The 27,943-nt window shown below is 29.1% G+C and overlaps 1 protein-coding gene across 1 annotated transcript in view; it reads right to left on the minus strand.

Annotated features, from left to right (window-relative positions):
* Positions 1-4,488: 4,488 nt before the first annotated feature.
* The window catches only part of LOC141285238 (eukaryotic translation initiation factor 4 gamma 1-like), a 44,963-nt gene continuing 21,508 nt past the window's right edge, over positions 4,489-27,943 (minus strand). The window contains exons 9-21 of the mRNA XM_073818278.1: positions 24,735-25,043; positions 23,516-23,627; positions 23,316-23,430; positions 19,832-20,079; positions 17,722-17,846; positions 17,412-17,584; positions 14,666-14,791; positions 14,471-14,552; positions 13,378-13,476; positions 13,145-13,282; positions 10,157-10,238; positions 8,977-9,117; positions 4,489-5,659 (exon numbers count right to left, since the gene is read on the minus strand). Coding sequence (XP_073674379.1) covers positions 5,478-5,659; positions 8,977-9,117; positions 10,157-10,238; positions 13,145-13,282; positions 13,378-13,476; positions 14,471-14,552; positions 14,666-14,791; positions 17,412-17,584; positions 17,722-17,846; positions 19,832-20,079; positions 23,316-23,430; positions 23,516-23,627; positions 24,735-25,043 — 1,932 coding nt within the window. The 3' untranslated portion in view covers positions 4,489-5,477. The remainder of the gene's footprint in view (positions 5,660-8,976; positions 9,118-10,156; positions 10,239-13,144; positions 13,283-13,377; positions 13,477-14,470; positions 14,553-14,665; positions 14,792-17,411; positions 17,585-17,721; positions 17,847-19,831; positions 20,080-23,315; positions 23,431-23,515; positions 23,628-24,734; positions 25,044-27,943) is intronic.

A 27,943-nucleotide genomic window follows, 5' to 3' on the forward strand; every position in this document is an offset into this window, starting at 1 on the left:
CAATTCATTTATTTATACCTAAGTCATTTCTCGCCCTCCATAATATAGTAATTAGTCACATAAATTATATATTATATATTTATAAAAAATGTATTATATATATATATATATTTTTTTTTTTTTGTTTTGTTGATTAATTAAATAATTAATGTATTTCTACATTTATTTATTTTAGCATTCATGTATTTATTTATATTATTTTATTTGTTTGTTGATTAATTAAATAATTAATGTATTTCTACATTTATTTATTTCAGCAATCATGTATTTATTTATTTGTTGATAATTCATGTATTTTCTACATTTATTTATTTATTCCTTTATTTATGTACTTCTACATTTATTTATGCATTTCTACATCCATTTATTTCAGCATTCATGTATGTATTCATGAATTAATTTATTTAATGATTAATTTATATATTTCTACATTTATTTATTTCAGGATTCATGTATTTATTAATTAATGAATTAATTGATTCATTTATTAATTAATGTATTTCTACATTTTTTTATTCCTTAATGTATTTATGTACTTCTATATTTATTCATTTATTTATACTTAAGTGATTTCTCGCCCTCCATAATATAGTAATTAGTCACATAAATTATATATATATATATATATATATATATATATATATATTTTTTTTTTTTTTGACATGGTAGAGCCGTCAGTTTGGCATCTGTGATTTTTTTTTAACCTTTTTCTTCCATAAATATTTTTTATACATCAAGGACACATTAAATTGATTAAAAGTGGCAGTAAAGACATTTATAATGTTCCAAAGGTTTTATATTTCAAATAAATGCCATTCTTTTGAACTTTCTATTCATCTGTGAATTATTAAAAATAAAACGTATGATGGGTTCCACAAAAATATTGTGCAGCAAAACTGTTTTCAACATTGATAATAAACAGATATGTTTCATGAGCAGCAAATCAAGATCACAGAAATAAATTACATAGTAACAGCCATTTTAAATTCTAATAATATTTCACTATTTTTGATGATTTTTTTTATATATATGTGCCATAAAAAAACTAAACTAAACTAAAAACTAAAAGTTTGTTCTTGTTTCAAGCAAAAACACCAATCATAAGGGTCTATTTTTAAATAAATTGATTTTATACAAAAACTTAAAGCTGAATAAATATGTTTTCCATTGAAAATCAGCAAAAAAAGATCTTAGAAAGAGCTTTTGACATACTTACGGTAGGAAATTTATAAAATATCTTCATGGAACATCATCTTTACTTAACATCTATGACTTCTGAAAAGAAAAATCAATCATTTTGACCCACACAATGCATTTTTGGCTATTTCTACAAATACACCCGTGATCCTTAAAACTGGTTTTGTCTTCCAGGGTCACAAATATATCTTAATTAAGAAATGTTTAGATATTTGTACTAAAAAAATGTGATTTTGATCCTTCACCGCAATCCTTTAGGGTTTAATGATTATTATAAGCAACTGATATGAGGATATTTACGGATATTTATGAATGAAGAGCCATAAAAGAGGATAAAACCAACAGATTAGCATCAGACAGATAAAAGCTTGGCTTATATAACGCAGATAACACTCATTTATCAAATCATTGACTATATTTCACACACTAAACAAAGAACAAAGTATGAATCGCACAATTTGTGCATCAATCACAACACAATCTTGTCTAAAAGCAAAAACTAGTGTGAATCTTTTTAAAATATCAAATAAAAGCTCTATTTCAGTGCTAACACACAAATAAACAAACTCTGACTTGTAAAATCTGTTAAAGCTGGACAATTCTCAAAGCAAACTGTTGAAAAACAAACCTTATTTGATCATTTGAGACTGGAGCGCCACCTTGTGGCCTCGAGCGGAACGCATTTCCTGTGATTTGTGAATAAGGGCAGTAATTGTAAAACTGATTATGATAATATCCTAAGAAAGAACAATTAACAATATTAAGCAAAAGAACACGCCGTTTTTCTGTGGTAAAATAACTGGAAGCGGAGACCGGAAGTTGCGCTCTCAATTTGAAAAATGGCGGCGCCGCTCTTGCTGTACGTTAAAAATAAGGCGGATAAAATAATAACGGACGAGATTAATCCTGAAAACTCTCACTGTAAGGGCACAGGGTCTGTAATTAAATGCAAATATGTTTTCTAAACTCGTTAAGTTCAAAATATATGTGTCCCTGGGCCACAAAACCAGTCTTAATGGTAATTTTTTTGAAATTGAGTTATAGCTAAAAGCTGAATAAACAGCTTTCCATTAAAATACTGAGAAAATCGCTTTTAAAGTTGTTCAAATGAAGTTCTTAGCAATGCATATTACTAATTTTGATATATTTATGGTAGGATATGTATTAAATATCTTCATGGAACATGATCTTTACTTAATATCCTAATGATTTTTGGCATTAAAGAAAAATTGATAATTAGTGAATAGTTATCTGAACATTATATCAAAATTAAGTGAGTTTTTGCTTCAAACAAGAGAAAACATTTACTATTGGGCTCAAGGGAAAAATGAGATATTGGTATTGGTCCTTGTTTTAGGAAAAAATTCACTTCATTTGGGGTCATTTACCAGAAAACAAGACTTACCTCATATATCTTACCTCATTTCCTTCTCAAGTAAATGTATCTGATTAAAAAATGTTTGTACTAAAAAAAAACAAGACAATAAGGAGCAAAAATTAAATTTTTGCAGCCAAGATACAACTATTTGAAAATCTGAGGGTGCAAAAGGATAAAAAAAATTATATATATATATATAAAAAAAACAAAAAAACAAAAAAAAACAAAACGCCTTTATATTACTGATCAAAAGTTTGGGGTCAGTAAATTTTTCTTTTTTTTTTTGAAAGAAATTTATACTTTTATTCACCAAGGGTGTGTTAAATTGACAAAAAGTGATAGCAAATACTTACATTGTTAGAAAATATTTATATTTTGAACAAATGCTGTTCTTTTGAGCTTTTTTATTCATCAAAGAATCCTGAAAAAATATCACAATTTCTAAATAAATACTTTGCAGGGCAACTGTTGCAATATGAATATATAATCCAATAAAGAGCCAATATTGATAATTCTAATAATAAATCAGTATATTAGAATGATTTCTCAAGGATCATGTGACACTTTAGACTGAAGTAATGGCTGATGAAAATTCAGCTTTGCACCACAGGAATAACTTAAATTTTTAAGTATATTACAACAGAAATCATTATTTTATATTGTAATAACATTTCACAATATTACAGTTTTTTTTTTCTATATTTTTGATTAAATAAATGTAGCACTGATGAGCAGAAGAGACTTCTTTAACAACATTACAACTCTTCCGGACCCCAAACTTTTGAGCGGTAGTGTATTTAGGGTAGGAAATGTACAAAATATCTTCATGAAACATGATCTTTACTTAATATCCTAATTTTGACCCATACAATCTAAAACAGTTTTCTGAACATTATATCAAAATTAGGCAATTTTTTGCTTAAAACAAGAGAAAACCAAAAAAATGATTAATTGAATTTACTAATTTTTTTAAGGTAAGTGGTTGCAATCAATTTATTTTAGCTGCATTTAAGTAAAAAAAATGTTGAAAGTTAGTCAACAAAATGTTTTTATTTAAATGTAGCAGATAATAAATTTATTGCAACCACTCACCAATGAATCATTTTTTTCAATGAGCTCAGAAAATGTAATTCTTTTTTTGTTTTAAGCAAAAATTCACTTCATTTTGGGTCATTTGCCAGAAAACAAGACTCAATATCTTAAACCATTTTCCTTGTTTTCTGAAAATTATATAGGCTATATATATATATATAAAAAATAGACAAATTATGGGCAAGATACAACCATTTGAAAATCTGAAAAAAAAAAAAAAAGTATTGCAAAAAGTCACCTTTAAAGTTGTCCAAATGAAGTTCTTAGCAATGCATATTACTAATCAAAAAATACATTTTGATGTATTTACGGTAGGAAATGTACAAAATATCTTCATGGAACATGATCTTTACTGAATATCTTAATGATTTTTGGCATAAAAGACAAATCAATAATTTTGACCCATACAATATAAAATTGTTTTCTGAACAATCTGGAATCTGAGGGTGCAAAAATATGACTTAATTACTTAATATCTATGATTTTTGGAAAGAAAACTGCAAAATTTAATATACCCATGCTACTTACGTCACAAAATCTCAGCGTCTTTCTGAAAACAGAAAAGTAACACATCTTTGTCATTTTCTTTCATTGCAATGTTCTTTATTATCTTTTCCAGTTTCAAATGTGAAAAGAGGCATTAATTTCTCTCAATTAAATACTTAAAGCAAAAAAAAAAAAAAAAAAAAAGAGAAATATTTACATAATTTCATTAAACTATAATCAATAACTAGAGGAGGATAATTATACAAGCCGCCAAAAAAAAAAAAAAAAAAAAAAATTAAATAAAGGAAAAAAAGCCAAAAAATTAATACATGGCATTAAAGTTAGCATTTTTATTATTGGAAAACAAAAAACAAAACATGTATTTACAGTTGGCTCTCCAGGGAGCTGAAAGGCATGTAGTATTCGTACTCTCTCTCTCTCATTCTCCAGCGTTTTTTTTTTTTTTTCTTTTCCTTTTCAACACTTATCTCTCTATATATAATTTTTCAAGTCGTAATATTGATTTGTTTTTCGTAAAGTCCACAAGAGGCGCAATAGAGTCTCATTGTCAAGTGTTTATGTTTCTCCATGAAGTGTGATGTGAACCGTACGTCGGCTGAAGCGTCAGCAGCAGCAAAAAGGTCAAAGGTTAAAGGTCAAAAGGTCGTCGCCCAGAGCTCGAAGCAACACTCAAAGCCCCAGCTTCGACAGGGGCGACTTGCATTTTTTTAATGTATTTCGGTCATAAAAAACGTAGAAAAAAAAGAGCTCAGAACACTCCACTAGAACTAAACCAAATCCCAAATCCAAAAAAAAATGACAATAAATCCGGTCCTCCTCGATTACAGCAACACGCACACAATCAGCCGCTCCGCGCAAAACCACATCAGCGCCCGCCAATAGATTTATTCATATTTGTATATGTATATATTTATATAAAGGGTTTCGGAACGAAAAATAGAACTCTGAGCAGCGTTCTGTCACCAGGAAGTGACATCATAAACAAACGAGCGACGATGTCATCGGCGTTCCGTCTCGGCGGCGACGGCGGGAGCGGGAAACTGGAGGAAGTCGCGATGCTAACGGCTAACGGCTAAAATTCCATAAACGGAGCAGATAAGGCTTGTCATCCTCTAATACTTTATTTCGTTTCAGTTCAACGGCTTTTTTTTTTTTTTTTTTTTTTTGCGCAAACGTCAAAACTAAAGACAAAACTAAAAAAAAAAAAAAAAAAAAGTAAAAAGGTGTGGAAAATCTCCCAAACGTTTCATTTTCCTCTTTTCCCATCCATGTCAGTCATCTCTAGTGGGCGTGGCTTAGGCTCCTAGCTGTTGTCTGATTCGTCCTCGGCCTCGCGGAGCCAGGTGAAGAAGGCGGTGACGGATTTGAGGGCGACGCCCTTTCCTTGCTGCTCCGCCGGGTCTTTGCTGGACTCCCATCTGTAAAAGCCTTCCTCTTTGATGACGTCCTCGTCGTACAGGACGTCGAAGAACATGCGCAGAAGATCTGCGGAGAGAGAAACGGGCCGGTGTTACACTTCACCCTTAATCTGAAATGACTCCAGACTCGAGGAAAAGGACTCGTGAATATTTTAAAAGCAACTCGAGTCTTTTATCCTTCTGAACATTATATCAAAATGAAGCGAGTTTTTGCTTCAAAGAAGAGAAAACATCTACTATTGGGCTCAGAAAATTAAACTAGATTCAAAGTCAAAATGATATTGGCAGGTAAACTTTTTGGGTCATTTAAAAGGAAACTAGACTTAATATCTTTACTAATTTTCCTTCAAGTAAATAGATATTTGTAGTAAAACAAGACAAATAATGAGCAATAAAGGCATTTTTCGCTTAATCTAAGGGTACAAAAAAAAAAAAAAAAAAAAAAATCACAATATTGAAAAAAAAAATCACCTTTAAAGTTGTCCAAATGAAGTTCTTAGCAATGCCTATTACTAATCAAAAATTAAGTTTTGGTATATTTATGGTAGGAAATTTACAAAATATCTTGATTGTTGGCATAAAAGAAAAATCAATCTTTTTGACCCATACAATATAAAATTGTTTTCTGAATGTTATATCAAAATGAAGTGAGTTTTTGCTTCAAACTAGAAAAAAACAAACTCAATTCAAAGGGAACATTTTTTTTTTTTTTTAACTTCATTTTGGGTCATTTACCAGAAAACAAGACTTAACATCTTAAATCATTTTCCTTCTCAAGGAAATGTATCTGATTAAAGAATGTTTAGATATTTGTACTAAAACAAAAAGACAAATAATGAGCAAAAATTAAATTTGAGAGTGCTAAAAAAAAAATCTTAAAAAAAAAAAAAAAAAAAAAAAAAAAAATAATAATAATAATAATAATATTGAGAAAAAAAAAAAAAAAAATAGCCTTTAAAGTTGTCCAAATGAAGTTCTTAGCAATGCATATTACTAAACAAAAATAAAGTTTTGATATATTTACAGTAGGAAATGTCCAAAATATCTTCATGGAACATAATCTTTACTTAATATCCTAATGATTTTTGGCATAAAAGAAAAATCGATAATTTTGACCCATACAATATAAAATTGTTTTCTGAACGTTATATCAAAATTAAGTGAGTTTTTGCTTCAAACAAGAGAAAACTTTTTTTTAAGCAAAAATCTACTTCATTTTGGGTTATTTACCAGAAAACAAGACTTAACATCTTAAATCATTTTCCTTCTCAAGCAAATGTATCTGATTAAAGAATGTTGAGATATTTGTACTAAAACAATAAGACAAATAATGAGCAAAAATGTAATTTTTCTCTTAATCTAAGGGTACAAAAAAAAAAAAAAAAAAAAAAAAAAAAAAAAATCACAATATTGAAAAAAAAAATCACCTTTAAAGTTGTCCAAATGAAGTTCTTAGCAATGGCTATTACTAATCAAAAATTAAGTTTTGGTATATTTATGGTAGGAAATTTACAAAATATCTTAATGGAACATAATCTTGACTTAATATCCTAATGATTGTTGGCATAAAAGAAAAATCGATCTTTTTTTACCCATACAATATAAAATTGCTTTGTGAACGTTACATCAAAATGAAGTGAGTTTTTGCTTCAAACAAGAGAAAACAAACTCAATTCAAAGGGAACATTTTAATTTTTTTTTTTTTTACTTCATTTTGGGTCATTTACCAGAAAACAAGACTTAACATCTTAAATCATTTTCCTTCTCAAGCAAATGTATCTGATTAAATAATGTTGAGATATTTGTACTAAAACAAAAAGACAAATAATGAGCAAAAATTAAATTTGAGGGTGCTAAAAAAAAATCAAAATAATATAAAAAAAAAAAATAATAAATTGAAAAAAAAAAAAAAAATAGCCTTTAAAGTTGTCAAAATGAAGTTCTTAGCAATGCATATTACTAAACTAAAAATAAAGTTTTGATATATTTACAGTAGGAAATGTACAAAATATCTTAATGGAACATAATATTTACTTAATATCCTAATGATTTTTGGCATAAAAGAAAAATCGATAATTTTGACCCATACAATATGAAATTGTTTTCTGAACGTTATATCAAAATTAAGTGAGTTTTTGCTTCAAACAAGAGAAAACATTTTTTTTTAAGCAAAAATCTACTTCATTTTGGGTTATTTACCAGAAAACAAGACTTAATATCTTAAATCATTTTCCTTCTCATGCAAATGTATCTGATTAAAGAATGTTGAGATATTTGTACTAAAACAAAAAGACAAATAATGAGCAAAAATGAAATTTGAGGGTGCTAAAAAAAAAAAAAAAAAAAAAAAGCCTTTAAAGTTGTCCAAATGAAGTTCTTAGCAATGCATATTACTAAACAAAAATAAAGTTTTGATATATTTACAGTAGGAAATGTCCAAAATATCTTCATGGAACATAACCTTTACTTAATATCCTAATGATTTTTGGCATAAAAGAAAAATCGATAAATTTGACCCATACAATATAAAATTGTTTTCTGAACGTTATATCAAAATTAAGTGAGTTTTTGCTTCAAACAAGAGAAAACATTTTTTTTTTTAAAGCAAAAATCTACTTCATTTTGGGTTATTTACCAGAAAACAAGACTTAACATCTTAAATCATTTTCCTTCTCAAGCAAATGTATCTGATTAAAGAATGATTAGATATTTGTACTAAAACAATAAGACAAATAATGAGCAAAAATGTAATTTTTCTCTTAATGTGAGGGTGCAAAAAAAAAAAAAAAAAAATCAAAATATTCAACAAAAAAAAAAGGCCTTTAAAGAAATTCTGACCCATACAATATAAAATAGTTTTCCGAACATTAAGTGAGTTTTTGCTTAAAACAAGAGAAAAACATCTACTAATGAGCTCCTCCTAATTAAAAAAATTCAGAAGCATCTTCTGATAAAATATCTTAAAAATTCTGATAAAAATTAGCCTTCCTAATATGAGGCGATATTTGACTCCTTAAAGTGATTTAGAGCAGCATTTTCTTTTTACCCTTTTTAAAATTTTATTAAAATCATGTCAATATCTGTCAAATTCAAAAATGTGTATTCATAAGCTTTTAAAAATATCTAATTAAAACAATATAATAAAAAAAGTTCAAACAAGTTCACGAAAAAGCAACAGAGAACCGAGATCAGAGAACGCGCATCCTGTTTGTGTGCTTTATTTTACAAAAGCACAAATGTTTTGTTTTTACTGTGAGTGTGCAAAAATAAAAGTAATTATGTCCAACTCTTATCTGTATGACCAAAAAATAGTGGAGTACTTTATTTTTAGTGATTCAGACTCCAAGTTAAAGACCTGGGAACATCTCTGACACAAACACTCACTTGGCGGCTGCTCCATCTGCACCATCAGACTCTGTAAGGCGTACAGCGCCTGCAGCTCCTTCTGCTCATCTTTAATGTAGCGCTGCAGCAGCTTGGCCCTCTGGGTAATTTCTTTAGTGTCTACTTTATATGGATTATCACCTGGAGAAGATGAAAACAACATTGAAGACAGCAAAACTTAAAGTTTTTGACAATATTATAAAGAGAAATTACACTAAAGCATCTCTGTTGATGCAGGGATTCCTAACTATTTTTGTCAGTAGAATCAGTTTTGAGCTAAAATATTTATTTCACGTCTGCCTGACATTGAGACTCAATATTTTAAATTTTTAAACACATTTGCATGTTTGTGGTTCTCTGATATCAGTGGTGCAAATAAACAATTATAAAAACATTTTTTTTTAGTTTTAAGTTTTATTTATTTTTCAATTTTTTAAATGTTTTATTTTATGGTTTAATTTAATTTGATCAATTACACGATTATTTAAGAACCCCAGTTATTTTAAAAAGCATTTACTTTAATTTACAATTATTATGAATTATATTTTTATATATTAGTTAAACTATTAATTTAACTTTTCAACAACTTTCACACCCTCTGCAGTTCTATTGTTATTTAAAAAATATTAAAATTTAGAATTGATTATAATATTCTTATTTATTAATTATAAACAGCTTAGTTATATTTTATAAACATTAATTATTAGCTTTAACACTGTAGTTCTCTCAAGAACCTGTCATTTGGACAATTATTCATTTTAATTTCCAATTAGTTATTAATTCTAATATTCTTATATATTAATTATAAATAATCGTAACATTAATTGACTAACAACTTACAAACCCCCTACCGTTCCTTCCTATTTAATTTACAATAAACTATTAATTACAATATCAATATACAATAATTATAACATTATTAATTTACATTATGCTTGCATTTTAATTTTAGGTAGAGTTTTAGTAATTTTGCTGTGTGTGTAATTTTTATTTGTTGTGTTTTTTTTATGTCTATATAGTTTTTTAGTTTAGTTTAAGTTATTTCAGTACATCATTGTTGCCTAAATAGCTGAAATAAAATTAGTTTTTATATTTGATTTCACTCAAACTATACTCAAGTCCTATTGTATAAAATCAAGCTTCAGCTCACTTTAATTCCCCCTAAATGACTGTGACTCACAGATGATGGCAGACTGACAGACGGCGGTCATCAGCGCTCGAACAAATGCATTCGATGATGGTTGCTGCTCGTCCAGATTGGCCTGCAAAAAGAGAGAGAGGTCAAAGATCACAGAAGTGAAAAACACAGCTGCAAAAGCTGTAACAAAACATTTCATGGTGGAACACAACACGTTTGAGGTTCTAGTCAAAAGCAAACATTTTGGAGCGAATGCAAAAGCATTAAAAAAATTTCCAAATCCAAAACTTGCATTTGATTTCATTGGTTATTTCAACCATTTTATGAACGAATGCAAAGCTTTTTAGAGGAATGCAAAAGCAAAATTAAAAATTTGTCAGGCGCCACGGACACGCCCAACGAAGACTCAAGATCTTCGCAATTTACCATCGCTAAGGCCTTTAGATTAGACTGACCAAGTATAATGTTAATATCATTAAATCTCTAGGAGGAGTTTGTTACAGCGTAAAACATGTCACTTCCTGTTGCCAGCAGCTGGCGCTATGACAATTTCATGGAAATCTGTCGGGCCGCCATGGACTCCAACGAAAACTCTAGATGTTTGCAATTTAATGTCACATGGGCCTTTAGATTAGACTCACCAAATTTGGTGTTGATCTGAACAAATCTCTAGGAGGAGTATGTTCAAGTACAACGCCTGAAAATGGCAAAAAGTCACTGTGAAAATGAAAAATAACCAACTTCCTGTTGGGTTACGGATTTTACTCCAAGAGACTTTTTTGTAGGTATTGTTGTGTTACATGTGTGTACCAATTTTCATATATGTATGTGAAGCGCAGCTCTAAGTGCGCTCTGCTGAATGTGTATAGGTGGTGTTATCAAACCTTTTTGCCACACCCACTACTAATACCCATATCGGACATAACTTTTCACCAGTTTTGATGTGTGTGCGAAGTTTCATGAGTTTGAGCATTTTTAGGCCCTAAAAAATGCGACTCAAGTTTTTTGCAATTTAACAACACAAAGGCCTTTAGATTAGACTGACCAAATATAATGTTGATATCATTAACCCTCTAGGAGGAGTTTGTTCAAGTGTGACGAGTGAAAATGGCAAAAATCACACACAATTTGCTGAGAAAATGAAAAATAACCAACTTCCTGTTGAGTTTCGAATTTTGCTCCAAGAGACTTTTTTGTAGGTATTGGTTTGTTACATGTGTTTTCCGATTTTCGTGCATGTACGTGAAGTGTAGCTCAAAGTGCACACCGCGGAACGTGTAAAGGTGGCACTATCGAGCCATTTTGCCACACCCACTTCTGAAACCCATATCAGATGTACATTTTCACCCAGTTCTGATGCGTGTGCAAAGTTGAATGATTTTGAGCATGTTTAGGCCCTCAAAAATGCGATTAATTTTGGAGAATATTTATCGCGCTGCCACGGACACGCCCTTTAAACGAAAATGAAATTTCTTTGCAATTTACCATCGCTAAGGCCTTTAGATTAGACTGACCAAGTATAATGTTAATAGCATTAAATCTCTAGGAGGAGTTTGTTACAGTGTAAACATGTCACTTCCTGTTGCCAGCTGGCGCTATGACAATTTCATGGAAATCTGTCGGGCCGCCATGGACACACTCTCCAACGAAAATGTAAGATCTTTGCAATTTACCAACGCAAAGGCCTTTAGATTAGATTAATCAAATATAATGTTGATATCATCAAATCTCTAGAAGGAGTACATTCAAGTACAACGCCTGAAAATGGCAAAAATCTGTTGTGAAAATTAAAAATAACCGACTTCCTGTTGGGTTTCGAATTTTGCTCCAAGAGACTTTTTTATAGGTATTGGTGTGTTACATGTGTTTTCCGATTTTCGTGCATGTACGTGAAGCGTAGCTCAAAGTGCACTCCGCTAAACGTGTTTATTGGTGGCACTATCGAGCCATTTTGCCACACCCACTTCTGAAACCCATATCAGATGTAAATTTTCGCCCAGTTCTGATGTGTGTGCAAAGTTGAATGAGTTTGAGCATGTTTAGGCCCTCAAAAATGCGATTAATTTTGGAGAATATTTATCGCACTGCCACGGACACGCCCTTTAAACGAAAATGTAAGATCTTCGCAATTTAACATCGCAAAGGCCTTTAGATTAGATTCACCAAATATAATGTTGATATCATCAAATCTCTAGGAGGAGTACATTCAAGTACAACGTCTGAAAATGGCAAAAATCTGTTGTGAAAATTAAAAATAACCGACTTCCTGTTGGGTTTGGAGTTTTGACCCAAGAGGCTTTTTTGTAGGTATTGGTGTGTTACATGTGTTTTCCGATTTCCGTGCATGTACGTGAAGTGTAGCTCAAAGTGCACACCGCGGAACGTGTAAAGGTGGCACTATCGAGCCATTTTGCCACACCCACTTCTGAAACCCATATCAGATGTAAATTTTCGCCCAGTTCTGATGTGTGTGCGAAGTTGAATGAGTTTGAGCATGTTTAGGCCCTCAAAAATGCGATTAATTTTGGAGAATATTTATCGCGCTGCCACGGACACGCCCTTTAAACGAAAATGTAAGATCTTCGCAATTTAACATCGCAAAGGCCTTTAGATTAGATTCACCAAATATAATGTTGATATCATCAAATCTCTAGGAGGAGTACATTCAAGTACAACGTCTGAAAATGGCAAAAATCTGTTGTGAAAATTAAAAATAACCGACTTCCTGTTGGGTTTGGAGTTTTGACCCAAGAGGCTTTTTTGTAGGTATTGGTGTGTTACATGTGTGTACCGATTTTCGTGCATGTATGTGAAGCGTAGCTCAAAGTGCACTCCGCTAAACGTGTTTATTGGTGGCCCTATCGAGCCATTTTGCCACACCCACTTCTGAAACCCATATCAGACGTAAATTTTCTCAAAGTTTCATGAGTTTTGGCCCTCTATGTTTTTTTACGCACAGCTAATATTTTTCACTCAAAACTTCTGTATTCTCATGCAAATGTTTCTTTAAGGAAGGCAAACGAGTCGTACCTCTACCCAGTCAAAGATCCTCTGGTTGTCGGCTTTCTCCTGCAGGAGTCTCTCCAGCTCTCTAGACATGTCTTCTGGACTCAGAGTCACTTTACTGCTCTTCCTCACTAAGTCCTCACCCAGAGTGAACTCTACTCCCTGAACACACACACATAATCATATAGCTTAATATCATAACGAAGAATACTGCCATTGGTCAATCTACTGCTGGTTCGACTGAAGTCACCACTAACCTTTTCGGTGACAAACTTATTGATATCCTCATCTTCAGGCAGGAAGTCTTTCCAGCTCAGCGCTGCATCTCTCCACATCGCTCCCACCTTCTTATGACTCTGAGACAGGAAACAGTTCAGAACACTTTTAGACACTTTTTAGAAATACACCTAAAATTGCTCCCTATATAGGGCACTATGTTCACTGTTTTGTACCAAATGAAATGATTAAGCAAAATAAGAAATATTAACAATGCTATATTTCACTTTAAAATAAATAAAAAGGTAAAAAAAAAATGTAAACTAAAATGTATATAATAAATAATAATAATATTACTTCACGTATTGTTGCTTTTATTATGATTTAATATGATAAAATACAGATATGACATGAATAATGTAATATTTCACTTTAAAATAAAAAAGCTACCAAATAAAATGTATTATTATTGCTTTTATCATGATTATTTTAACATAATAAAATGATTCAACAAGATAAAAAAATATGAATAATGTAATATTCAACAAAACAAAAAATAATGTAATATTTCACTTTAAAATTAAAATAAAATATGTAAATTAAAATGTATAACAATAACAAAATTTATACTCTTATTATTGCTTTTATTATGATTATTTTTTATCTAAAATTATTCAACAAAATCAAAATATGACTAATGTAAAATTTCACTTTAAAATAAAAAATATATTAAAAAAACTTAAACGTATAACAATATTATTATTAGTCTTATAAATAAAATTCAAAAGTAAAAAAAATTTAATAATAATAATAATAATAATAATAATAATAATAATAATAATATTTTATTTAGAAAAAAATATAAAATATGTTAACTCAAATGTATAATAATAATATTATTAGTACTCTTATTATTGCTCTTATTATTTTTACCTCATAAAACAAAATATTAGGAATAATATTTACAGTATTTAGAAAATAAAATTCCCAATGCATTTAAGTGACTCAAACTCAGAATAGACCAATTAATTCATATAAAGCAGCATTTACTGAGACTGAAAACACCACTTCATTCTCTAAGAAGCACATTTATTTAATCAAATCACAGACTAAATTTATTCACAGGGATCCTACCATTCCTTTACAGAGCAGCTTGAGGATTTCCAAAAGCAGAACTCCAGCTTTCCCAAGAGGCACCAGTGGTTTAGACACCTCCCTATGAACAGGTCAGAGGTCGTTCGATCAGCCGCAGCTCCTTATATCTTACTGCCCGTTTGATTGATTTAATGATTTGTGTGTGGTGTTATCAGCAGGTAATGGAAGGCTCACCTGAAGAGCGGCCCCATGGGAATCCCTCCCTCATGCAGCATGGGACAGATGAGCTCAGCCAGATACAGCCAGAAGTGAGGAATATCTATAGCCATGTCCTCCGCAACCTCCAACACCTCCAACAGCCTGCAACAAGCATTAGCATTAGAACAATGAACACTGCATTTTGTATACATTTACATGCAACCATAACAAACATTTTCCTTACTTGAAAAAAAATAAATAAATAAAATAAACAAGCCCATTTCTCAAACAGGAGTTGATAAAAAGCGAATTAAGAATTCAAATCATAAAAACCTCAAATTAAAATACTATTTAAAATATTTAAAAATACTGAACAAACTGTTTAAATGATAAAAATTTGCATTAATAAATAACATTAATGCAATAATAAAAAAGCTAATACTTAATTCTATCACAAAAACAATATAAATCATCTTTAAAATAATATAAAATAAATCAACAACCAAAATAACTATTGCATTAAAAAAGCGAATAATAAATTCTATAAAAAACGAACATTTAAAATATTTTTAAAATAAAACAAAATTAACAATCAAAATAAGTATTGCATTAATAAATAATTGCAATTATATTGCAATAATAAAAAAATCTAATAACTAATTCTAGCACAAAAAACAAAATAATATATTAAATATATAAAAATCTAAATATATAAAATGTTTAAATATTTAAAAATAATACTTAAAATAATCATGAAAAATATCAAAATAATTATTGCATTAATTAATAATCATATTACAATAATAAAAAAGCTAATAATTAACTCTATAAAAATTAACGAACAAAATAAGTATTGCATTAATAAATAATTGCAATTATATTGCAATAATAAAAAATCTAATAACTAATTCTAGCACAAAAACCAAAATAATATATTAAATATATAAAAATCAAAATAATATATAAAATGTTTAAATATTTTAAAATACTTAAAATAATCATGAAAAATATCAAAATAATTATTGCATTAATTAATAATCATAATATTACAATAATAAAAAGCGAATAATTAACTCTATAAAAATTAACGATCAAAATAAGTATTGCATTAATAAATAATTGCAATTGTATTACAATAATAAAAAATCTAATAACTAATTCTAGCACAAAAACCAAAATAATATATTAAATATATAAAAATCTAAATAATATATAAAATGTTTAAATATTTAAAAATAATACTTAAAATAATCATGAAAAATATCAAAATAATTATTGCATTAATTAATAATCATAATATTACAATAATAAAAAGCGAATAATTAACTCTATAAAAATTAACAATCAAAATAAGTATTGCATTAATAAATAATTGCAATTGTATTACAATAATAAAAAATCTAATAACTAATTCTAGCACAAAAACCAAAATAATATATTAAATATATAAAAATCAAAATAATATATAAAATGTTTAAATATTTAAAAGTAATACTTAAAATAATCATGAAAAATATCAAAATAATTATTGCATTAATTAATAATCATAATATTACAATAATAAAAAGCAAATAATTAACTTTATAAAAATTAACAATCAAAATAAGTATTGCATTAATAAATAATTGCAATTGTATTACAATAATAAAAAATCTAATAACTAATTCTAGCACAAAAACCAAAATAATATATTAAATATATAAAAATCAAAATAATATATAAAAAGTTTAAATATTTAAAAATACTTAAAATAATCATGAAAAATATCAAAATAATTATTGCATTAATTAATAATCATATTACAATAATAAAAAAGTGAATAATTAACTCTATAAAAAAATTTACAATCTAAATAATTATTGCATTAATAAATAATCATAATATTACAATAATAAAAAAACGAATAATTAACTATAAAAATTAACAATCAAAATAGGTATTGCATTAATAAATAATTGCAATTATATTGCAATAATAAAAAATCTAATAACTAATTCTAGCACAAAAACCAAAATAATATATTAAATATATAAAAATCAAAATAATATATAAAATGTTTAAATATTTAAAAATAATACTTAAAATAATCATGAAAAATATCAAAATAATTATTGCATTAATTAATAATCATAATATTACAATAATAAAAAAACGAATAATTAACTATAAAAATTAACAATCTAAATAATTATTACATTAATAAATAATCATAATATTACAATAATAAAAAAACGAATAATTAACTATAAAAATTAACAATCAAAATAGGTATTGCATTAATAAATAATTGCAATTATATTGCAATAATAAAAAATCTAATAACTAATTCTAGCACAAAAACCAAAATAATATATTAAATATATAAAAATCAAAATAATATATAAAATGTTTAAATATTTAAAAATACTTAAAATAATCATGAAAAATATCAAAATAATTATTGCATTAATTAATAATCATATTACAATAATAAAAAAGCTAATAATTAACTCTATAAAAAATTAACAACAAAACAACAAATTGTAATATTGCAATAATAAAAAGCTAATAATTAATTCTATAACAAAAACAAAAAATCTAAATAATATTTAAAATGTTTAAATATTTAAATAAAAAAACTAAACAAAACCATTTCTAAAACAGCAAAAATAAACAAAAACTAAAATAATGCAATTGAATTTTTTTTATATATATATATATATATATATATATATATATATATATATATATATATATATAAAACAATAATAGTATGCACACACATTAGGAATGGGTGTCTCACCCTTTGTAGTATTGTTGTGTGGATAGTGTTTGTGTTTTGACGAGTTGTTGAAACAGTAAACCCAAGTGTTCTCTAGCGATGGTGCTGCGCTCCAGCGTGGACTCGATTCCTGTCCGAACGAACACAGACAGCAGAGACGAGCAATTCAGCTCAGCCACGCACTGCAGCGCCTCCTACAGGAACAACAGCAGCACATGTTAAAAACAGGCCAGACAAAACCAAACACATCTGTGTGTGTTTATGTGTGTGTGTGTGTGTGTGTGTGTGTGTGTGTGTGTGTGTGTGTGTGTGTGTGTGTGTGTGTGTGTACCTTCAGGTCATTGATGTGCAGATACTCCTCGATGATGGCTGTGGATTTCTTTTCCAGTTCCTCCTCAGTCAGCGCCGGTTTGGAGGAAGCAGGTGGAGGAGTGGGAATACTTTCTCTCTTTACTGCTTCAAAACAAATATAAAAAATTATTTCTCAAACTGGTTTGTGAGGGAAATGCAGGAGTTGATGAAAAAACGAATAATTAAATCATAAAAACTTCAAATAAAAAACATTTTAAAAATCTAAACAAATGTTTATTTAAAATGATACAAATTATCAATCAAAATAAATATAGCATTAAGTAATATTAATAATACTGCAATAGTAAAAAGCTAATCAATAATTCTAATAATTAATTCTATCACAAAAACAGAAAAATTTAAATAATATTTGTTTAAATATTTAAAAATAATCTTTAAAAGAATAAAAAACAACAATCACACTAACTATTGAATTAATAAATTATATTAATAACATTGCATTAATAAAAAAGCTAATATACAATTCTTCCACAAAAACAAAAAAATATATATTTTAAATGTTTACATATTTAAAAATAATCTTTGAAAGAATACAAAAACAACAATCTGAATAACTATTGCATAAATAAATAATATTAGTAATATTGCATTAATAAAAAAGCTATTATATAATTCTATCACAAAAAAACAAACAATTATAATATTAAACATGTTTAAATTTAAAAATATTCTTTAAAGCATAAACAAATAACAATTGGAATAACTATTGCAAAAATAAATCATATTAGTAATATTGGAATTAATAAAAAAGCCAATATATAATTCTATCACAAAAAATATATTTAACATCTTTAAATATTAAAAAACAACAACTTTAAAACAACACAAATATATAATTCTATCACAACAAAATTAAAATAATATAATAATCTTTAAAAAAATAATCTGATTAAGTATTGCATTAATAAATAATACCAATAATATTGCAATAATAAAAAGCTAATATATAATTTTATAATAAAAATGAAAAAAAAAAAAAAAACTGGTTAAATGTTTAAAAATAATTTTTAAAATAATAAATTAACAATTAACAATAATAACTCTTGCATGCATTTAAAAATAATCGTAATTACATTGCAATTATTAAAAAGCTAATTTATTATTCTATCATCAAAAGAAAATGAAAAATATTTTAAAATAATCTTTAAAAGAATACAAAAATAACAATATGAATAACTATTGCAATAATAAAAAATATTAGTATATTTAATATTTTTAAATATTTAAACGTTAAATATTTTTGTTTGTTTGTTTTTTGGGATGAATTACATTAGCTTTTTTATTAATGCATTATTATTTATATTTATTTATTCAATAGTCATTTTTAATAAATCTAAATAATATAAAAAAATGTTTAAATATTTAAAAATAATCAAATAATTAAGAATCAAAATAAGAAATATTCAAAATAAAAATAATAACATTAATAAATAATTGTAAATATATTAAGAATTCAAGAAAAGCTAAGAATTGAATCATAAAAACTTAAAAATAAAATAATATTTAAAATGTTTAACTATTTAAAAATGACGATAAACACGACTTTTGCATTAAAATGTAAATATTAAAAATGTTTAAATATTAAAAAAAAATTAAGAATCAAAATAAGAAATATTTAAAATAAAAAATAACAATAGCATTAATTACCTGTAAAAACCGTTCAAGAAAAGCTAAGAATTAAATCTCAAAAACTTAAAAATAAAATAATATTTAAAATGTTCAAATATTTAAAAATCAATCTTAAAAATGAACAATAAAAATAACTATTGCATTAATAACTAATAAGAATTATATTGCAATAAGAAAAATGCAATAGTTAACTCTAATCATAAAAACGAACAAATTAAAATGTTTAAATATTTAAAAAATATTTCAAATAATAAAAATGTAACAATCAAAATAGTTATTGCATTAATAAATTATCTTATTAATATTGCAGTAATAGTAATAAAATTATTATTATGATTATTAATTAGTAAATAATTCAATTACAAATAAAATCGTACAATTCTAACAAAAATGTTAAAAAAAAAACAAAAAAAAAAACCTTTGACCTGAGTTGGCCGTACCATTGCCGCGTTCTCTCTCGCGTTCGTCTGTCATGCTTGACACGCGGCGCACCATCTCTGCGGGACGCTGCTCTCGTTCCCGACTCCTCTCCTCCTTTTCACGGCTGAAACTGCGTTTGCCGACAGCGGGCCGATTCCGGTCCAGCCGGTCTGATCCGCGGTCGTCACGGCGATCGTAGCGGTCGCCACGGTCCATGCGATCATCGCGCCGCTCGAAACGGTCGCTACGTTCCCGACTGGAGCTGTTCCTGACAAACAAACACAACCACAGACCATCAGAGGAAGATCCCACCAATTCACCACTGTGCTATTACTATTATTACTCTCTCTCTCTCTCTATCACTAGCCAAGCCTAGAAACTAGAATCATGCTAGTAGCTTGCTAATCATGTTAGAAACATGCTAACAACATGCTAATCAGGCTAAAACATGTTAACATGCTAATCATGGTAGTAACATTCTAACAACACGCTATTATGTTAAAACAGCTAATAACATGTTAATCATGTTAAAACAGGCTAATCATGAAAACAACATGCTAGTACCTTGCTAATCATGCTAAAAACATTCTAGTAATATGCTAGTCATGGTAGGAACATCATAACACACTATCATGTCAAAAACAAGCTAGTAACATGTTAACCATGTTAAAAAATGCTAACACGCTAATCATGCTAACATGTTAATCGTGGTAGTTTCATTCTAACAACACGCTATCATGTTAAAACAAGCTAGTAACATGTTAATCATGTTAAAACATGCTAACATGTGAAAACATGATAACAATAAGCTACCAATATGCTAATCATGTTAGAATAATGCTAGAAACATGCTAATAACATGCTGATCATGTTAAAAACAAGCTAATAACATGTTACCTTTCAAAAAAACATGGTAGCAACATGGTAGCATGCTACTCATGCTAAAACATGTTAAATACAAGCTAGTAACAAGTAAAAAAAAAAAAAAAGTTAATCATGCTGTAAACATGCTAACTACATGCCAATCATGCTATCAACACTTTATTCACATGCTAATCATGTTAAAAACATGTTAGCAGCATGATAGTAACTTGATAATCATGCTAAAACATGCTAACATGCTAATCGTGGTAGTAACATTCTAACAACACGCTATTATGTAAAAACAAGCTAGTAACATGTTAATCATGCTAAAACATTCTAGCAACGTGCTAGTCATGGTAGGAATATTATAACACGCTATCATGGCAAAAATTAGTATCATGTTGATGATGTTAAAACATGCTTACATGCTAATCATGCTAATTGTGGTAGTAACATTCTAACAACACGCTATCATGTTAAAAACAAGCTAGTAACATGTTAAAACATGCTAACAACATGTAAAACATGGTAACAATAAGCTACCAATATGCTAATCATGTTAGAATCATGCTAGCAACATGCTAATTATTTTAAAAACGAGCTAATAACATGTTATCTAAAAAAACATGTTAGCAACATGGTAACATGCTAATCAAAACCATGTTAACTACATGTTAACCGTGTTAACAATATGATAGGAAAATGCTATCAATATATCTATCAACATGCTAGTAACTTGCTAATCATGCTGGAAACATGTCAACAACAGGCTAATCATGCTAACAACTTGCAAATCATGCTAGAAACATTTTAACAACATGTCAATATGCTAGCAGCATGTTAATCAGCTAAAAACATGTTTACATGCTAGAAACATGCTAGCAACATGCTAATCATGCTAGAAAAATGTTAACAACATGCTAGTAACTTGCTAATCATGGTAACAACATGCTAGAAACATGCTAATATGCTAGCAGCACGTTAATCATGCTAGAAACATGTTATCATACCAGAAACGTGATAGTAACATGTTAATCATGCTAAAAACATGCTAATAAGATGGTAATATACTAACAGTACGTTAATCACGCTAGCAACAATGCTAAAGAACTGTTAGCAACTTGCTAATCATGGTAGCAACACGTTAGAAACATGCTAATTATACTAGAAAAATGTTAGCTACATGCTAACAATTTGCTAATCATGGTAGCAACATGCTAGCAAATGCTGATTATGCTAGAAAAATGTTAGCAACATGCTAATTATACTGGAAAAATGTTAGCAACATGCTAGCAACTTGCTAATCATGGTAGCAACATGCTAGAAACATGCTAATTATGCTAGAAAAATGTTAACAACATGCTAATTATGCTAGAAAAATGTAAGCAACATGCTAATTATACTAGAAAAATGTTAGCAACATGCTAGCAACTTGCTAATCATGGTAACAACATGCTAGCAACATGCTAATTAAACTAGAAAAATGTTAACAACATGCTATCAACTTGCTAATCATGGTAGCAACATGCTAGAAACATGCTAATTATACTAGAAAAATGTTAGCAACATTGCTAGCAACTTGCTCATCATGGTAGCAACATGCTAGAAACATGCTAATTATGCTAAAAAAATGTTAGCAACATGCTAATTATACTAGAAAAATGTTAGCAACATGTTAGCAACTTGCTAATCATGGTAACAACATGCTAGCAAAATGCTAATTATACTAGAAAAATGTTAGCAACATTGCTAGCAACTTGCTCATCATGGTAGCAACATGCTAGAAACATGCTAATTATGCTAAAAAAATGTTAGCAACATGCTAGCGACATGCTAATTATGCTAGAAAAATGTAAGCAACATGCTAATTATACTAGAAAAATGTTAGCAACATTGCTAGCAACTTGCTCATCATGGTAGCAACATGCTAGAAACATGCTAATTATGCTAAAAAAATGTTAGCAACATGCTAGCGACATGCTAATTATGCTAGAAAAATGTAAGCAACATGCTAATTATACTAGAAAAATGTTAGCAACATGCTAACAACTTGCTAATCATGGTAACAACATGCTAGCAACATGCTAATTATACTAGAAAAATGTAAGCGACATGCTATCAACTTGCTAATCATGGTAGCAACATGCTAGAAACATGCTAATTATACTAGAAAAATGTTAGCAACATGCTATCAACTAGCTAATCATGGTAGCAAAATGCCAATTATACTAGAAAAATGTTAGCAACATGCTATCAACTTGCTAATCATGGTAACAACATGCTACCAACATGCTAATTATACTAGAAAAATGTTAGCAACATGCTATCAACTTGCTAATCATGGTAGCAACATGCTAGAAACATGCTAATTATACTAGAAAAATGTTAGCAACATGCTATCTATCTGACGGACTGTATTGCCTCTAAAACATTTAAGCTTTATGCTTTAAAACTACTGTAAACTTCAATCTTTTTCAGACTAAAAATCAAACTTAAAACTTTTCGAATTGTTTAAAACTTTTTCAAACTCTGTTCAGGCTTTCGCAGGCCAACTTCGAAGTTTGTCTTGACTAACTTTTTTATCTAGTTGACTGTAGTACTACTTTGACTTTGTTTTTATTGTGATATTCTATATCTGACCTGTGAGGAACCCTCCTGTCAGAGTCGATGTTGGCGGATGATGATGATGAAGAGGAGGAAGGCTGCTGAAGAGCTGAAAAGCGATTCAAGGTGCTCGCACGACCAGAATCCTGGGCTGTGAAACACACGGAAACAAACACATAAGAGTCACATCAGATCTGAATGAGTGCGTAATAAATCACTAGTGTACAAACACTCACCGGCTTCACTGGGTTTGGCTCCTGAGCCGCCGCTGCTGCCTTTACCCCAACTGCCCCACATGCCCTTACCTCCAGGGGCAAGAAGCTGATTATTGAAGTCCAAAGCACCTGGCTGTAGAAGACAAACACAAACAGCTTTAGTGCTCAATGATAATATTGAGTTTATTAAACTGATCAAATTAAAGCATAAAAAGCACTAAAAATGACTAATCCTTTCAAATTAAAATGCGAGTTGAAGAAACCCCCCAAAAAACTAAATATAAATGTAAAATAATATTTTAAGTATTTAAACATTTAAATATTTCAAATATAAATGTTACAAATATAAGATGAAAATAAAAAATATGACTAATACTTTAAAATTAAGATAAAAAAAATTAAGATAATTAAGATAACAAAAATACAAACTAATTCAAAATGCAGGGAGTTTGTGAGTCAATGAAAAGAAAAACATTAATTAAATCTTACAAATGTGGATTTAAAGTAATATCGAAAATATATAAAAAAATAATGAAAAAAAGAATATTTAAAATAAATTAGACTTACTAAAAATAGATATGAATATAAGATGAAAAAATATGACTCATACTTTCAATAATGACTAATATTTTAAAATTAAAATTAAAACAAAAATAAAAACTGATTCAAAAAGTTTGTGTGACAGCAAAAAGCTAAAGTTAATTAAATCATAATGTAAATTCAAAATAATATAAAAAAGGAAAATACTTAAATTAAAAAAGCACTTACTAAAATTTAAGATGAAAATAAAAAAGTATTGTATCTGTTTATCTGCATGTCATATAACCATTAATGGACATCAGATATACATGATTAAATTAAATAGTAAATTAAAGTAATTTTCAGAATCTTAAACAGCAACCTAAAGTAGTCATTTAAAGACATTTACAAACTTCAAGTTGAAGGAAAAAAAAAAAACCTCACTCATCAATTCAGAGTATCGGATCGATGCAACCCTAACATAAATAATAACATAACACTGACATTTATAAATTAATATTAATACTATAGTAATATGTATATAAACAACATTTCTGCCAGAGCTGCTAAATATTACTACAGTAAATCCATGGTAAATTTCTACCAAAGTTAAAAACAGCGGACTGATAATCCTTCTTACCGATTATTTGTTAATTATGGATCAGACATTAGTTGGCTGAATGAATGAATGAATGTAAAGTTTGCTGGATGATTTAACAACCTTAGTGATCTTGCTGAGTCGTGTGGGGTCGATAGGTCTGTTCTTGGTGGAAATGGGCACTGTGTTCCAGCCATCATCAGGGGCCTGGTTGCCACGGGAACCAGGTGTGTGGGGTCCTCCACGGGGCCCCATTCCGCCCATCCCTCCTCCTCCTCCTCCGCCGCCACCTCCTCCACTGCGGCTATCCTTCTTAGACATGAGCTGCTGCTGAACCTTGGCCTGCTCTCTGTGCTCCTCTAGCTCCGCCTCCTTGTGGATCTGCTCGATGGTCTTCGGCCCCAGATCTCCTCGCCGCGGGACCCAGTTATTCTGAGACGCAGAGAAAATGAGCTCAGAAACAACACACTGAAAAGTTGAAATACTATGATAATAAAATCTAAAAACTATGATAATAAAATCAAAATAAAGTAGTCGCAATACTACTACAATAAAGTTGCAATACTAAGAGAATAAAGATGCAATAATGCGAGAATAGAGTTGCAATACTACAAGATTAATGTTGCAATACTACGAGAATAAAGTCGCAATACAACGAGAATAAAGTCGCAATACTACGAGAATAAAGTCGCAATACTACGAGAATAAAGTCGCAATACTACGAGAATAAAGTCGCAATACTACGAGAATAAAGTCGCAATACTACGAGAATAAAGTCGCAATACTACGAGAATAAAGTCGCAATACTACGAGAATAAAGTCGCAATACTACGAGAATAAAGTCGCAATACTAAGAGAATAAAATCGCAATACTAAGAGAATAAAGTCGCAATACTAAGAGAATAAAGTCGCAATACTAAGAGAATAAAGTCGCAATGCTAAAAGAATAAAGTCGCAATACTAAGAGAATAAAGTCGCAATGCTAAGAGAATAAAGTCGCAATGCTAAAGAGAATAAAGTCGCAATGCTAAAAGAATAAAGTCGCAATACTAAGAGAACAAAGTCGCAATACTAAGAGAATAAAGTCGCAATACTACAAGAATAAAGTCGCAATACTACAAGAATAAAGTTGCGATACTACAAGAATAAAGTCGCAATACTACAAGAATAAGGTCGCAATACTACAAGAATAAAGTCGCAATACTACAAGAATAAAGTCGCGATGCTACAAGAATAATGTCGCAATACTACAAGAATAAAGTCGCAATACTACAAGAATAAAGTCGCAATACTACAAGAATAAAGTCGCAATACTACAAGAATAAAGTCGCAACACTACAAGAATAAAGTCGCAATACTACAAGAATAAAGTCGCAATACAACGAGAATAAAGTCGCAATACAACGAGAATAAAGTCGCAATACAACGAGAATAAAGTCGCAATACTACGAGAATAAAGTCGCAATACTACGAGAATAAAGTCGCAATATTACGAGAATAAAGTCGCAATACTAAGAGAATAAAGTCGCAATACTAAGAGAATAAAGTCGCAATACTAAGAGAATAAAGTCGCAATACTAAGAGAATAAAGTCGCAATACTACGAGAATAAAGTCGCAATACTAAGAGAATAAAGTCGCGATACTACAAGAATAAAGTCGCGATACTACAAGAATAAAGTCGCGATACTAAGAGAATAAAGTCGCGATACTAAGAGAATAAAGTCGCAATACTACGAGAATAAAGTCGCAATACTAAGAGAATAAAGTCGCAATACTAAGAGAATAAAGTCGCAATACTAAGAGAATAAAGTCGCAATACTACGAGAATAAAGTCGCAATACTAAGAGAATAAAGTCGCAATACTACGAGAATAAAGTCGCAATACTAAGAGAATAAAGTCGCGATACTACAAGAATAAAGTCGCAATACTACAAGAATAAAGTCGCAATACTAAGAGAATAAATTCGCAATACTAAGAGAATAAAGTCGCAATACTAAGAGAATAAAGTCGCAATACTACAAGAATAAAGTCGCGATACTACAAGAATAAAGTCGCAATACTACAAGAATAAGGTCGCAATACTACAAGAATAAAGTCGCAATACTACAAGAATAATGTCGCAATACTACAAGAATAAAGTCGCAATACTACAAGAATAAGGTCGCAATACTACAAGAATAAAGTCGCAATACTACAAGAATAATGTCGCAATACTACAAGAATAAAGTCGCAATACTAAGAGAATAAAGTCGCAATACTAAGAGAATAAAGTCGCAATACTAAGAGAATAAAGTCGCAACACTGTGAGAATAGAGTCGCAATACTAAGAGAATAAAGTCGCAATACAAAGAGAATAAAGTCGCAATACTAAGAGAATAAAGTCGCAATACTAAGAGAATAAAGTCGCAATGCTAAAAGAATAAAGTCGCAATACTAAGAGAATAAAGTCGCAATACTAAGAGAATAAAGTCGCAATGCTAAAAGAATAAAGTCGCAATACTACAAGAATAATGTCGCAATACTACAAGAATAAAGTCGCAATACTAAGAGAATAAAGTCGCAATACTACAAGAATAAAGTCGCAATACTAAGAGAATAAAGTCGCAATACTAAGAGAATAAAGTCGCAATACTAAGAGAATAATGTCGCAATACTACAAGAATAATGTCGCAATACTACAAGAATAAAGTCGCAATACTAAGAGAATAAAGTCGCAATACTAAGAGAATAATGTCGCAATACTACAAGAATAATGTCGCAATACTACAAGAATAAAGTCGCAATACTAAGAGAATAAAGTCGCAATACTAAGAGAATAAAGTCGCAATGCTAAAAGAATAAAGTCGCAATACTACAAGAATAATGTCGCAATACTACAAGAATAAAGTCGCAATACTAAGAGAATAAAGTCGCAATACTACAAGAATAAAGTCGCAATACTAAGAGAATAAAGTCGCAATACTAAGAGAATAAAGTCGCAATACTAAGAGAATAATGTCGCAATACTACAAGAATAATGTCGCAATACTACAAGAATAAAGTCGCAATACTAAGAGAATAAAGTCGCAATACTAAGAGAATAATGTCGCAATACTACAAGAATAATGTCGCAATACTACAAGAATAAAGTCGCAATACTAAGAGAATAAAGTCGCAATACTAAGAGAATAAAGTCGCAATACTAAGAGAATAAAGTCGCAATACTAAGAGAATAATGTCGCAATACTACAAGAATAATGTCGCAATACTACAAGAATAAAGTCGCAATACTAAGAGAATAAAGTCGCAATACTAAGAGAATAATGTCGCAATACTACAAGAATAATGTCG

The sequence above is a fragment of the Garra rufa genome, chromosome 14, assembly GCF_049309525.1.
Source record: "Garra rufa chromosome 14, GarRuf1.0, whole genome shotgun sequence".
NCBI classification, from domain to species: Eukaryota; Metazoa; Chordata; class Actinopteri; order Cypriniformes; family Cyprinidae; genus Garra; species Garra rufa.